The sequence below is a fragment of the Thalassophryne amazonica genome, chromosome 21, assembly GCF_902500255.1.
Source record: "Thalassophryne amazonica chromosome 21, fThaAma1.1, whole genome shotgun sequence".
NCBI lineage: Eukaryota > Metazoa > Chordata > Actinopteri > Batrachoidiformes > Batrachoididae > Thalassophryne > Thalassophryne amazonica.
Genome location: NC_047123.1, coordinates 28,543,926 through 28,559,402, shown reverse-complemented (window position 1 = coordinate 28,559,402; position 15,477 = coordinate 28,543,926). Strand labels below are relative to the sequence as shown.

At 40.3% G+C, this 15,477-nt stretch overlaps 1 protein-coding gene across 2 annotated transcripts in view; it reads right to left on the bottom strand.

Annotated features, from left to right (window-relative positions):
- Positions 1-429: 429 nt before the first annotated feature.
- The window catches only part of vps18 (VPS18 core subunit of CORVET and HOPS complexes), a 33,630-nt gene continuing 18,582 nt past the window's right edge, over positions 430-15,477 (bottom strand). For both annotated transcript variants that reach the window (XM_034162214.1, XM_034162213.1), the window contains 9 exons: positions 10,784-10,896; positions 8,290-8,431; positions 8,080-8,171; positions 7,682-7,932; positions 5,529-5,882; positions 4,190-5,452; positions 3,193-3,402; positions 2,591-2,827; positions 430-928 (listed from right to left, as the gene is read on the bottom strand). In XM_034162214.1, the coding sequence (XP_034018105.1) occupies positions 632-928; positions 2,591-2,827; positions 3,193-3,402; positions 4,190-5,452; positions 5,529-5,882; positions 7,682-7,932; positions 8,080-8,171; positions 8,290-8,431; positions 10,784-10,886 (2,949 nt within the window). In that variant the 5' untranslated portion in view covers positions 10,887-10,896 and the 3' untranslated portion in view covers positions 430-631. The remainder of the gene's footprint in view (positions 929-2,590; positions 2,828-3,192; positions 3,403-4,189; positions 5,453-5,528; positions 5,883-7,681; positions 7,933-8,079; positions 8,172-8,289; positions 8,432-10,783; positions 10,897-15,477) is intronic.

The following is a 15,477-nucleotide window of genomic DNA, read 5'->3' as shown; positions in this document are numbered from 1 at the left end:
CCAAACCATCCACTGGTTGTTGCACCCTGGATATGTTTTGACCATCTCTGCGCGAACACTGGACTGTACACAGTTGATTAGCTGCAACATTTCTGTCAATACATGGTCTGACAGTTATGTGTTGTGCTTTTGTTTTGTTTGACAGAATGGTCATAACAGATGGTCACCCAACTGAGTCTTGGTTGCTTGAGGTTTCTTCCTATTATAATAATAATAAAACATCCAAGGGTGTTTTTCCTTGCTAATAAGCTGATTTTGTCAAAGAGGTTCAGTTGTTGCATGGTCCACCAGACTAGTGTCACTTAAACCAATACAGCTCTGTGCATTTCCTCAAGGGTTTGGTTAATATGGAATGACTTTATTTGACATTTCTGGAATTTCAAAGTTCTTGTCTACCACACATTTATTCTATTAATACAATAAACAGTCTTTTTGTCACTTCACAGCAGTTAAACAGGAACAAGACAACTGAGCAATGATGACTGCCGGAGTATTTCATGTTTCATTTCCCTCACTTGTTTCGTTAATGAAGCAAGAGGCAAGCAAAAGGTTTCAAACCTTTATCGCTGACATACTGAAGCTGCACGGCCACGTGATTATCGTTTCGCACTGATCGTAGAACGGGTCTGATTCATAACCAGCTGGATTTCTCCTCCTCAAACCTTTGAGGGTCAATAAAAGGCTTGTCGATGGACTTGATCATCAGTTCGCCGCAGTAGACGCATTCAGACGCGATGATGTCGTCGATGTCGCACTTTATCTGTTCGTGGCTCGTGCTGGCGCTGCCTTTGCCCAGGCTGGCAGAGTCTACGTCCTCTTTGGGTGCCGGGCGGTGCCGTGATTTGGACGACTGTGCGGCAGCGGCCAGCTTTTTCTGTAGCTCTTCCAGACGACTCTGCTTGTAAGTCGACAGCTGAGGGGTCACTTCCTAATCGGTGCAGGATTTAAAAAAAAAAAAAAAGGTGCAGAGGAGAATCAGTTGTTACAGAAGTCAGACTGCTGTGAAATCTGCTAAACAGTCATTTTAGGTGCTGAATTGGGTCAAATAGAAGGCGGTTATCTGGAAGTAATTTCAGCCCCACATCTACTTTTTAGCATTTTTGAGTGTTACCATGGAAACACTTTATGTTGTGACAAAGTATTACATGAGAGTATCTTCCTCCCCTTGCATGCAGGGGAGGAAGATACTCTCGATAAATGCTACTCGATAAATGAGATGTTTGGGGTTTTTTGTTTTTAAGTAGTTTTCAACTAGAGACTGACCGATATATCTGTTGGCCGATATGAACCCTTCATGAACTTATTAGTATCAATGTTATTTTTGCAGACATTAAAACTTTTATTTTACAGAATAACCAATGCAAAAAACACTTGGGCAGTTGGAAATGGTGTCATTTTGCAGTTTGTCCAACAGTGGCCGCTCTGATGGCACTGTTTGCAATGCTGTCAAGCATGGCTGGGACCCCATCACCCCTTGTTCACATTAGGTATGAGAGAGAGGCAAAGCGACCAGGTGCCATTCATTTTCAATCAGAATGGGCACTTTACAAAGAAGACACAAGAGCTCACTATGCCGCCAACTAGGCGGTGCTACAAGAAACAAGTCTATTTTATGCAAATGCTGAGTGATGGGACACAGTGATGGGCAATCCGAGTCAAGGCAGCGTGACAGAACCGTGACATACATTGGTTGGTTATTTGTTACATTTATAGTTTTTTTTAATACTAAAGTTAATATTTAAACTGTAAAATTTCACACCTAAATTAAATTTGTCATAAGGGTTTGATAACAACATGCTGGGAATCATTGCCTTTTTTTTTACAACTGTAAGTTGTGCTTGTAAAGAGAAATTGCTGTCTTTCTTTATGTCCATACGGCAAAACCTTCAGGGTCCTACAACACAAGAACTGTAAAAACCCAAAATCAAAATTTTTATACATTAATACAGGAAGGTTAAAGCTCTGACTGAAAAAAAATCATGTGTGTCTGACATTTATGAATGCCATTTTTTTTTATGAATTTTGAGTTTCAAGCAGGAAATGTACAAGCTCTGAGATGCTCTCATCTCCCGTTATATGGCGACAAAAGCTGCTCAAATGTGCGGCAAGGTCTCGACTGTGTATTCACTTGAAAAGTTAACTTTTGCCAAAAATAAGGTGGGCTGACAGCCAAAAATCAACTTACAGTTGTGTTCCTTGCCCTTATGGGCAACTTACTTGCAGAGGTGGGACAAAGTCACCAGCAAGTCATTCTCAAGTCATGAATCGGCAAATCACAAGTCTCAAGTCAAGTCCCAAATCATAATGACCACCAACTGTTTGCAAGCTAACTTGAGACTTGCCGATTCATGACTTGAGAATGACTTGACAGTGACTTCGTCCCACCTCTGTTTACTTGTATGTATATACTGGCAGATATAACAGCATCATTACTTTTTTACTCCCCAATATCGTATCGGCCCCCCAAAAAATCCCTATTGGTCAGGCTCTTGTTTCAACAGTCAAAAGTGATCATGACACAGGTAGTTCAAAAAAACATGAAAACTGTTAATGTCTTCACTAAAAGGTATGATGGAGCCTGTTGGGGTACCTGTAAGAGGCAGTCATAGTGGAACATGTGACCACACAGGAACAGGTAGAATGGCCTGTTGAGTAAGGGGAAGTCACAAGCAGCGCATTTCTCCTGGGAATCAACAACACCGTACTTGTTCCTCATTTCTTGGATGTCTTCTCTTATGCGCTTGGCGCTCTCTGTAGCCTCCTCCATTTCTTGCTTAAGCTCCTCGATATGTTGGTTGTATTCTTCCAGGGAGCTACAAATGGCCTCCTGGAAACAGAGGAAGATGAAGAACAACATAAAAGAACTTGACATAAGGAGAAAGCACTTTCAGAAGGATTTGTCATTTTTAGGGTTCAATTTTCTAGAAGACATCTGACATAGTCCCTAAGGCCTTATACAGGACTACAGATTCTATAGCTTGAAGTGGCTAAGAGTTGACGATCCCCCCCAGATGGTATGCTAGTCCAAGGCAGGTTACATCTCCAGTCGAAGCTGGTACCCATTGACAGCTGGGTGGACAATCAACCCACCAAGTTTGGTCCAAAATGAATCAAGTTTTTAGTTCATACACAGACATAGGATTGAAACAATACCCACCTGCACTACCATGAACAGGTGCAATAATTACAAACCTTAAAGTGGTCAATGGTGACAAAATCTGGGAAGAAGGGCAGGATGTCTTCAATTTTGAGCAGGTTGCAGCTTGACAGACAGTTCATAGCTTTCTTCACATCCTTCTCTTCCTGCACCACATGTCGGGCAATTTTCAGCCAAAGCTTTTTCCTGAGTTCCTCATCATCATCAGGCAGGTCAGCACATGATTTGGCCAAGTCCACATCTACCTATGGACAATAAATACACAGTATTTGTTAACATAACCACAATCTGACTTTTTTTTTTTCTGCCAATACTGGAGACATTACTCTAGACAGATAACCTAGTCAGATATCTTACATAATTAAACTGTAATTACATTTAAGGGTTCCTCATGGATCAATCTTTGCACCCATGGTGTTTAGATACTCCCACCATGGAAGTAACATTTTTGCCCACAACTGTCTGTGAGTTTGCAACCAGGATGTTCAATAACTCCTGAACAACTTACGTTTTGGAGCATGTCAGATGCAAATGTGGGGCTTTTTGAAAAGTTGCTGACTTTGCCACGTGTTGTTTCACTGCCTACACAAACTCACCAATACCACCACGCACCTGATGACTCAAGAACTTCATTGGTAGGCTTTTACTCTGAAAGTACTAATGTTCACACAGCCGACTAACAAATCTTACTTGGTGGTTGGATGAGCATTTTAAATAAATGGCCAATAAAACTTTGTAATCCATCTCTACGCCAGGTAGGTAAGTCCTATATTGTCCTTGAGCCTTGAGGCCCACTGGTGCCCGTGCTTATCCCTGGATTCCACAGTGAGAAGCTCACCCATTTACAGTTGGGTGAGCTTGAACAAGGCAGATGAAGTGTCTTGACCAAAGACATGACTAAGACCCAAGTCCAGGTATAGATATTGGTAGCCCAACTCCTTCTCTCACTGGCCTCTGCTCTATGGCACCTACGGTGGTCCTGCTCATCCATAGCACGTACGCTACGTATTTATTTCCACACAGAAGACTTACTTGCAAAGCCAGATCCACTGCCTCCTCGTAGAGTTCCATGATCTTATAAACCAGGACACACGCCCGGAGGTAGCCATGTTCTGCGCACAACCTGAGAGCATACTTTAAATCATAGTGGATCTCATAGGTATGTGTTCCTGCGTGCTCTAGGTACCAAAGCAAAGAGTCTGGTTTATACTTGGCATACAGAGACAGCAGGTAGTTATGGATGGCCTCTTCTGTCACGTTCAACTCGTAGACACAGAACTCCATGTAGCGGATGGTTTCGTTGATCTGCTGGGTGCTGCCCATCTGACTGTAGTTCATCAGTGCTGGGATCAGTTTCTTTGGGTCTAACCGTTTGCCCATCTGGATCCAGGCATCCACTACTTTTTCTGGAATGTGCTGCATGAGCACGGGAGAAAACTTGTAGAAAAGCTTCTCTTCACAGTGCTTCGACAGCACGTCCAGGGCGGCGGCGTAATCATCATGTTGGCAGTAGTGAGATATCACCCTCTCGTAGTCCTCCATGATGACCGAGAAGTACACCATGCCATCCACGTTGCCGTGACTGGCGAGCAGGTCGTAAATGGTGCTGCGGTTAATGTACAAGCAATCCTTATGCTTGGGACTACTGAGGAATTGTTGGAACTCCTTGCGGGTCTCCTGGAAGATGGCACTGTTACTGTCGCTCTCCAGCTGGCCAAGCCGGTTCAGGTAAAGCTCAGTTAGCCACGTGACCAACAAGGTGATCTGCGTCCTCTCACTCGGTTTCAAATTATTTAGCTTCTTCCGCAAGAATTCCTTCAGGGCGTCCTCTTGTTTGACTTCGATAAACTTGAGCGCAATCTCTTCAAAGTAATTCTGCGTCAGGGCGTAGCACTTGGCGCTCTCCAAGTATCGTTTGTTCTGGAAGCAGTGCTCGGCCTCCTTGGCCAGCACCATGTCCATGCACTCGGGCCGGTCACGGCAGTACTCCTTGGCCAGATCAAATTTGTTCATGCTCATGTACATCTGCCACACGTCCCTGGCCTCACGCTGAATGTGGTATCGGAAGACGGCCCTTTCTGTGTAAATCCAGACCAACCCACCCACCGGGTCCTTGATCATCTTCTTCAGAGGGCCGAATTTATCTGGGAATACATCCTCATGGATCACCTCCCCGTTCAGAGTGCAGATGGCTTTGACTCGGTCAGGGAGCAACAGCAAGAAGTGGAACTGCGTCAGCACGATGGAGATGGGTTTGTTTAAACTCAGGTCAATATCTGACGTGTACTCCCAGACCTGAGGAGGTAAAGCACAAAGATGAAGACGAGTGAACGCGGAAACCGAAAAACAAAGCTCTCTCACACGTGGTTACCTGCACATCACTCAGCAAGGAATCAGGCCTGATGTAGTCCAGCTGACCGTAAAGAACGCCGTTACCCATCATCCATGCAAACGCCATGGGGCGGGAGCGGAGTTTGGAGGTGTAGAAGGTGATCTCACTATAACCCATGCTGAAGGGGAACTCCTGGAAACTGGGCAGCAGGTCCTGGTTCTGGCTGAAGATGGAGCTGAAGCCTTGCTGTTCTGACCCCTCGGCCACCTTACCTACAAACTGGAAAAGGCGTTTGCTGGTGGTAGCGATGATGAAGTACTTGTTCTCCAAGCCCCGTTCCACCTCTATGCAGCAGACTGGCGCTGGCTTTCCATCCTCTTCCAGGGAGTGGACCTGCCTCAGGAAAAATAAAAAATGTAGTGACCTTTAAACAATCCACCACTGAAGATCCTGAGTTTGTTGGGTGTTTCCCCTAGAATTCTGTAATCCTGTCACTCCTGCAAAGCGTGATCACTGATGTTTTTTAAGAAACAAAGCAAAAACCTACTTTTTCTAAACCAATATACAAGTAATACACAACAATACCCAAAGACTATGATTATTCCGTATCATCTTCATTAACTGGACCACTAACCATATCGGTGCAAACAATATATTTGAGTTTAACCAACTTTAATGTGCATATTTATTGTCAGATAACTGACACGCACCCACTTTTTTCTGCAAAGTTCAAGTCCAGACATCCTGATAAAGCATGTCTACACAAAGAGAGACTGGGCCAAATGTGGCCCACGTGGCACCAGTTAGTAACCCTCGTTCAAGAGCTACACAAGTCTGGAGTTGTTGTCCCTCAAAATATCACTCAAACCATACTAAGAATCACAAAGTTTTTAACATTTTTGTTTTATTTTTATTGACACTTTGGCTTTAGCAGTCAGATTAGAGCCCGACCGATATGGATTTTTTTTTAGGCCGATGCCGATAACGATATTTGGATGAAAAAAATGCCAATAACTGATAAATCGGCTGATTTGCCGATAGCTGATAAATCAGCTGATATTATTATTTTTAAATGAATAAAATGTTCTTTTTTGGACCCTTAACAAAAAAGGTATGAGCTAAAAGCTGAAGCTTTGTCTTCATATTGATTAACTTTATAACAGAGAAGAATTTTCAAGTTCAAAAAATGCAATCAAGAATTAAACCTTTGTGAAATAAGCAAATACATATGATCTGTTGTGAAATACATCTGATCTTGTACCTCTTGTTGCTGCAACTTAGATATAGGTTCAGGATAAGGATATAGATCCTTATAAACTTACTTGTATGTTTTTGTCAGCCGATCAGTGCAGTGTGACGATGAACTACGGGGGCTGGTGATGAACACATTTAAGCAGGAGTGTAAGCAGCTCTCAGTTGAATGGAGTCAGAGCTCCATCTACTAGAAAAACGGTGCAAGGACATTTTACATTGCCAACACAAACATTATTTCAGTAACTGTTTCGTTTATGAGAAATTCACTGTGTAACACAATTTTTGTTCCTGGCTTCTAAGTGTTATATTTCAACTGCTTATGTCTAAAGTCTATGGAAAAATGACTACATTCAGCACAAACTTTGATATTATTTGTTTAACGTTCTAGAAAGTTCTAAAAGTTTCTTGAAATTTCTAGATAATTCTGGAAACTTCTAGAAAATTCTGGACAGTTCTAGCTGTTAAAGAATATGCTAGAAGACTACTCAGTAGTAGTGAAGGCGAATCGAGAATATTCTTGAAAACAGACAAATTTCAAAATATCAATGTCCTGATCACAGAAGCAAAGTTACTGTGAAATAACAGCTATTTTCTATTTATTTAAGGCATAACAGGTTAGGAAAACACACTGTGTACCCAGGAACAAAACAAAAATAAAAATTTGTTACAGTGTTATCGGCATTCTATCGGCAAAATTTCGGCCAATAGTGAGTACTATGAAAAGGGCTTATATCGGGCGATAATATCGGCCGGCCGATATATCAGTCGGGCTCTAGTGCAGATATCTGGTGTGAAACATAACATTAATAAGCTGCTTGAATTCCAAACTATCCCTCAAAGATAAAACTCGATCTTTTAGGAAAGATAAAAGTTTAGGAATTCTGAAATAAAGTGTCAACTGTATGGTTTCGATACTGCACACGATAACGCCGTCCCACCTGTCTGAAGTATTGGTCTGGATTGGTGTTGAAGAGACTGCCCTCCGTTGCAGAGATCTCTGCTTCGAAGATGATGCCTTGGCTGGTACCGACCAGGATGGGCCCAGTGCTCGTCTCGTTGCCCAGCTGCTTGTTCCAGCCAATACTCTCAATGAGATGTCCTCTCCAGCGAGACAGACTGCGAACTTTCTGGGTGTTCCTGTTGAGATACAGACACTCACTGGTGCTCAAGATGATCAGCAGATGGGAACCTGCAATGAAGGAAAAAAAAAAAGAAGCCATAATAATCATGATGCTGCTCCCATAATGCAGTTTCGGGTCTTGGAGAAACCATCTGCAGCAAACAAAAATAACTAAGTTATTGACAACAAAATACTTTATTTTTGATCTTTACTCACCTGTGGGGTCGAGGAACAATTTGCAAACTTTAATGTCGTCTTTCCTTCCTAGTTCAACCTGGTTAGGCTGATCAGGCTTGGCTAAGTCGATCCTGGATGAACCAGAAAACTGAATATTAATCACTGAGAATATTAGCCACTGGAATTCAAACTAACCCAGTCTACAACTCGTTAATATGACGAACGACGTCAGCGTGTGGTGTTACTTGCCTGAGTAGGGTGTCCTTTCCCAAACTCATGCACAGCTGATTGTTGCAGACTGCAAGGTGGTTAATTTTTTCAGGTGGTGAAAAATCGATCCTTTGCTTATTGAATATCGGCTTCTCTTCCTCAAGTCTCACATTCACAAAACCTAACATCAGGGGAAAACTTTGTCAACAAAGGAAACTGCCTGCATGTAACAAAGCCAACTGCATGCTTTAAGTGCATGCTTTAGAATAAAAGTGAAAGTATATACAACTACAAGCACTCAGAGAGTGCAAACCTCCACCAAGGCCATAGGGTCACTGACCCTAAAGAGATTCCCTCCTTGGCACAGTGATCTATTCAACAATTCAGTGTTACAACCAAAACTATGATACATATACTTTTCTTTCCTTTATATTTGACATCCTTGACCATGAAAACATACCACTAGAACTTGGAATCACTTTTATGTCTTTATTAGTTCAAAAGTTATTGTATAAAAACAATTTTTCGGTAATGGCGGTTTTCTTCTGGATCTAGCTCCATAACATTTGAAGCTACATCAAATCTGATGACACCTTACTGAATCAGTACAGATTCAGCTACAATTTGATATTAGTTGTGCATCTCTAGCTTCATTTGTCACCTCACACTGACACATTTTCTATTTTCCCTATATTTTTGTATATTCTGGATCACCAGATCCGGAATCCGGAGCCGATCATCACCAAACTTTGTTGTTTAATAGAACATTTGACTATGTTACACCCTCATTTTTTTCAAGCCTTTCTGCCTTGTTTTTGTGGAGTTAGAAACTAGAATGTCAAAATTCCCCCTATCCCGCAATGGTGACGAATCCTTTAAAAAATTCCTGGATCCGGATCGTGATCCGGATCACCACTAAAATTTAATCACCTGTTCCTCTTGTCATTTCCAACCACTCCACAAAATTTCATCAAAATCCGTTCAAAATTTTTTGAGTTATCCTGCTGACAAAAAGACAGACAAACAAACAAAACGCAACTGAAAACATATCCTCCTTGGCGGAGGTAATAACAGTAGAAATAACACTGCCAGAAATAACATCCCTGAAAGGTGAGGAAGCTATCGTTTTCTTTTATTGGATTTTACTGACAATCATTGAATAATAAAATGTACTGCTGTCATGCTGTTCTGCAGAAAGTAATCTTTCCAAAATATCCATATACTTCCAAGTTGTTGGAAATCAGCAGTTATTTATAAAATGTTGAGAATGCTCCTTGCAGGGCATTGGAATTCTTGAAACAGCAATTACACAATAATTATATCTTCCAACACAATCAAAACACAGACATACAAATGGATCATCAAGCCATTAAAAAAATATCTCTAGTTCATGTTTCAGATTTGCTTTATTTGCACAGATTTTTAAAGATTATTATCCCAATATGGAAAATCCAAAATGTAAGGTTCATACCCCAAATAGTTTTCCTTCCCTTAGGGTCCAAAAAAGGAGGCATGTCACTTTTTGGCACAGACGCCTATTTTCTTGACACCTTTGAAGGCCAGTATCTCTAAAAGTATAACAGATAATGTATTGATTTTTTTATTTTTTTTTTTTGGGGGGGGGGGGGTCCACCTGCACTTACTGTCTATTTAGAACCTAATAAAAGTGTCCTTGATTTATCAATTTACAGAAGTTTCAAAACTGAACCTCAATTTTCAGAGTCCATTGCTTGACATGGAAAAGGCTATTTGTGGTGTACCGTAAATTAGGATTTATTACACTCCTACTTGCACCACCATCATTTACATAAGTTTAATGTATTAGAAGGAAGTGGCTATTTGCACGGCTGCCGTGTCCATAACTTTCATGTGGCTATTCGCACGGCAAGACTCTGGTGGTAAAACTTGGAACTACTTGTATAAACAAACAAACTGCATTAAATGAGAGTTATGGACACGGCTGCCGTTCGAATAGGGTCGGCCTTTTGCCACCAGAGTCTTGCCGTGCGAACAGTGAAATGAGAGTTATGGACACGGCCGCCGTGCGAATAGCCACGGCCATATTAGAAACATCTACTACCAAACTGCCCACATCATCCCAAAGTGCAATGTGGCTCCATCTGCTCTTCCCGGGTCGAATTGTAAAAGCCTTCCGATGGGTTGAATTTCAAATCTGTGGTGCAACTTGCACATCGGTATCGTGCAATATGCAACACCGTTGGTGTAAATAGCCAGTCCGGCCTGACACACATCGCCTCTGTCGAAATATAGGGAGTGTGATTTTGAAAGTCCTGTGATGACGTCATTTTAATCTAGAAATCAGTGTCCTGAATTAGAATGGGAGAAAATATGTCTCAAAGCAGGGCAAACCCCCCCCCCCCCCCCAAAAAAAAAGTTAAAGAGTTAATTTGGATGAAAAATTGGACTTTATTAGATCCTGATGCCGCTGACCTCTTCCTGCCCCCGCCCCCTTCCCCAGTTCAGAAATTCCTGGCTACGCCTGTGGAATGATCCAGGTACCGATCCTTATTACCTGAATGTGTGATGCCGATGTTGGTGCTCGACAGTCGGTTGTGCTGTTGAGAAGTCGGCCTGGTGTTTTGCGAGTCTTCGTATTCATCCAGAATTGAAGCCATGACTGAATGCCTGTAAACCAAGTGCAATGAAAATAAAGAGGAAAAAAATCTCACCGCAGCTCCTGTTAACTGTCTGTTTCCAGCAATAAATGGCTCTCCTTTTTTATAAGTTTGAAACGAATATAAAGATTTTTTTTTTTATGTGGGATAAACGCGACAATATGTGGAATTCAACCATTCATCCTAGCCATAGCAGCTAGCTTCCTACAGCACAACAACGGCGGGGTGGATCAGGTGACTCGCAACATCACGTGATCACTTTGTAGTGTAATGCGCAGATTTGGACACAAGAGGGTGCAGTTAGTTTAGATTGGGACCAACGAGCGTTTGACTGTCAGTTATAAGGATTTTGAAGATTGGATATTTTTTTTTAAGAGAGAATAACAATTACGTATTGGTGACAGTGTGTGGTTGTTAAATGCAGGATTTAATTATATTAACACTCATTTGCCCTCTATCAGCACATCTACAAACCTCCTCTTTTGTCCTCTAAAACTCTTGACTGGCAGCTTCAGTATCCTTCTCTGTATACAACCATCCCTCACTTGCTCTGACTGACTTTCATTCCCCTTCTCTCCAGTGCATACCTCCACCTCCGCAGGCTCACTTTGTTCTTTCCCCATTTTTGGCTCAGTATTGATAAACCATTGGATTTAACAATCAACATTAAAGCTGCAGTATGTCAGATTTAGGGGTGTTTGTTGGCAGAAATGAAACCATCTGTTCATTTATATATAAATTACCCAGAACAATGAGTCAATGTGTTTCCATATGTTTTAGAATGAGCCCTTCGCACCACAATGTACATGGGTCAGGCCCCATGTTGCACCACAATGTTGATATGGGGCCCAAAATCCGTGGCGGCACCCCTGCTTATAACACAAAACTATACTCAGTAAAGCAGAAAGCTGTAACAACTGTAAAAAACATGAAGTTTATTTCAGTTTAATTTCATTGTGCTGACTTCATGAAAATTCAGTAAGGTATGTCTTCAATAATATATTCCAGTTCTAAGGTAGAACTATACTAGTAAGGTATATCTAAATATCTAAAAAAAGGAAGAGTAGAAAAGAATGTTATTGTTATTCATATATGTGTTGTTATTCATATATATTTTGCAGTCGCCTATCTTATTTCTTGTCTCATTCATATTTACTATTTCGAATTCTAAATAATATTCTAACAAAAAAAAAAAATTACATCAGATATGGGTACTTTTTTCATTCCGGATATGGCTGCATCTGTAAAAACACATGTACTCTGCACACTTTAATCAAGATATGAAGGGTTCGAGTCCAAAACACTCATTTTTAGTTGACTGAGGTACATCTCAATGTGCAAAATAGGAAAGAAACCGAAGACAATTTTCATTTTATTTTATTTTTATTTTTTATTTTATTTTTGGAAATAAATAAATATAAACGTACGACGGCGTTTTAGGGCCACATTTAATTTTTTTTTTTAAGACTTCGAGAATAAAGTCGTTATATTACGAGAATAAAGTCGTAATTTTAAGATTTCGAGAATAAAGTCGTAATATTACGATCAAAAAGTTGTAATATTATGAGAATAAAGTCGTAATTTTACGAGAATAAAGTCGTACTATTATGAGAAAAAAGTCAGTTTTACGAGAAAAAAGTAATTTTACGAGAATAAATTCGTAATTTTACGAGAATTAAGTCATAATATGATATTTCGACTTTTTTCTTGTAATATTTCGACTTTTTTCTCGTTATATTACGACTTTATTCTCGTAATATTACGATCAAAAAGTTGTAATATTATGAGAATAAAGTCAATCAATCAATCAATTTTTTTTTATATAGCGCCAAATCACAACAAACAGTTGCCCCAAGGCGCTTTATATTGTAAGGCAAGGCCATACAATAATGATGTAAAACCCCAACGGTCAAAACGACCCCCTGTGAGCAAGCACTTGGCTACAGTGGGAAGGAAAAACTCCCTTTTAACAGGAAGAAACCTCCAGCAGAACCAGGCTCAGGGAGGGGCAGTCTTCTGCTGGGACTGGTTGGGGCTGAGGGAGAGAACCAGGAAAAAGACATGCTGTGGAGGGGAGCAGAGATCGATCACTAATGATTAAATGCAGAGTGGTGCATACAGAGCAAAAAGAGAAAGAAACAGTGCATCATGGGAACCCCCCAGCAGTCTATGTCTATAGCAGCATAACTAAGGGATGGTTCAGGGTCACCTGATCCAGCCCTAACTATAAGCTTTAGCAAAAAGGAAAGTTTTAAGCCTAATCTTAAAAGTAGAGAGGGTGTCTGTCTCCCTGATCTGAATTGGGAGCTGGTTCCACAGGAGAGGAGCCTGAAAGCTGAAGGCTCTGCCTCCCATTCTACTCTTACAAACCCTAGGAACTACAAGTAAGCCTGCAGTCTGAGAGCGAAGCGCTCTATTGGGGTGATATGGTACTACGAGGTCCCTAAGATAAGATGGGACCTGATTATTCAAAACCTTATAAGTAAGAAGAAGAATTTTAAATTCTATTCTAGAATTAACAGGAAGCCAATGAAGAGAGGCCAATATGGGTGAGATATGCTCTCTCCTTCTAGTCCCCGTCAGCACTCTAGCTGCAGCATTTTGAATTAACTGAAGGCTTTTTAGGGAACTTTTAGGACAACCTGATAATAATGAATTACAATAGTCCAGCCTAGAGGAAATAAATGCATGAATTAGTTTTTCAGCATCACTCTGAGACAAGACCTTTCTGATTTTAGAGATATTGCGTAAATGCAAAAAAGCAGTCCTACATATTTGTTTAATATGCGCTTTGAATGACATATCCTGATCAAAAATGACTCCAAGATTTCTCACAGTATTACTAGAGGTCAGGGTAATGCCATCCAGAGTAAGGATCTGGTTAGACACCATGTTTCTAAGATTTGTGGGGCCAAGTACAATAACTTCAGTTTTATCTGAGTTTAAAAGCAGGAAATTAGAGGTCATCCATGTCTTTATGTCTGTAAGACAATCCTGCAGTTTAGCTAATTGGTGTGTGTCCTCTGGCTTCATGGATAGATAAAGCTGGGTATCATCTGCGTAACAATGAAAATTTAAGCAATACCGTCTAATAATACTGCCTAAGGGAAGCATATATAAAGTGAATAAAATTGGTCCTAGCACAGAACCTTGTGGAACTCCATAATTAACTTTAGTCTGTGAAGAAGATTCCCCATTTACATGAACAAATTGTAATCTATTAGACAAATATGATTCAAACCACCGCAGCGCAGTGCCTTTCATACCTATGGCATGCTCTAATCTCTGTAATAAAATTTTATGGTCAACAGTATCAAAAGCAGCACTGAGGTCTAACAGAACAAGCACAGAGATGAGTCCACTGTCCGAGGCCATAAGAAGATCATTTGTAACCTTCACTAATGCTGTTTCTGTACTATGATGAATTCTAAAACCTGACTGAAACTCTTCAAATAGACCATTCCTCTGCAGATGATCAGTTAGCTGTTTTACAACTACCCTTTCAAGAATTTTTGAGAGAAAAGGAAGGTTGGAGATTGGCCTATAATTAGCTAAGATAGCTGGGTCAAGTGATGGCTTTTTAAGTAATGGTTTAATTACTGCCACCTTAAAAGCCTGTGGTACATAGCCAACTAACAAAGATAGATTGATCATATTTAAGATCGAAGCATTAAATAATGGTAGGGCTTCCTTGAGCAGCCTGGTAGGAATGGGGTCTAATAAACATGTTGATGGTTTGGATGAAGTAACTAATGAAAATAACTCAGACAGAACAATCGGAGAGAACGAGTCTAACCAAATACCGGCATCACTGAAAGCAGCCAAAGATAACGATACGTCTTTGGGATGGTTATGAGTAATTTTTTCTCTAATAGTTAAAATTTTGTTAGCAAAGAAAGTCATGAAGTCATTACTAGTTAAAGTTAATGGAATACTCAGCTCAATAGAGCTCTGACTCTTTGTCAGCCTGGCTACAGTGCTGAAAAGAAACCTGGGGTTGTTCTTATTTTCTTCAATTAGTGATGAGTAGAAAGATGTCCTAGCTTTACGGAGGGCTTTTTTATAGAGCAACAGACTCTTTTTCCAGGCTAAGTGAAGATCTTCTAAATTAGTGAGACGCCATTTCCTCTCCAACTTACGGGTTATCTGCTTTAAGCTACGAGTTTGAGAGTTATACCACGGAGTCAGACACTTCTGACTCCACTTCAGACACTAAAGTCGTAATTTTACGAGAATAAAGTCGTACTATTATGAGGAAAAAAAGTCAGTTTTACGAGAAAAAAGTCGTAATTTTACGAGAATAAAGTTACGAGAATAAATTCGTAATTTTACGAGAATTAAGTCATAATATGATATTTCGACTTTTTTCTTGTAATATTTCGACTTTATTCTCGTAAAATTACGAATTTATTCTCGTAATATTACGACTTTTTTCTCGTAATATTACGACTTTATTCTCGAAGTCCAAAAAAAAAAAGAAAGAAAGAAAGAAAGAAATTCAATGTGGCCCTAAAACTCTGTCGTACGTTTCTATTTATTTATTTCCGAAAATAACATAAAAACTAAAAATAAAATAAAACGTGACAGGGTA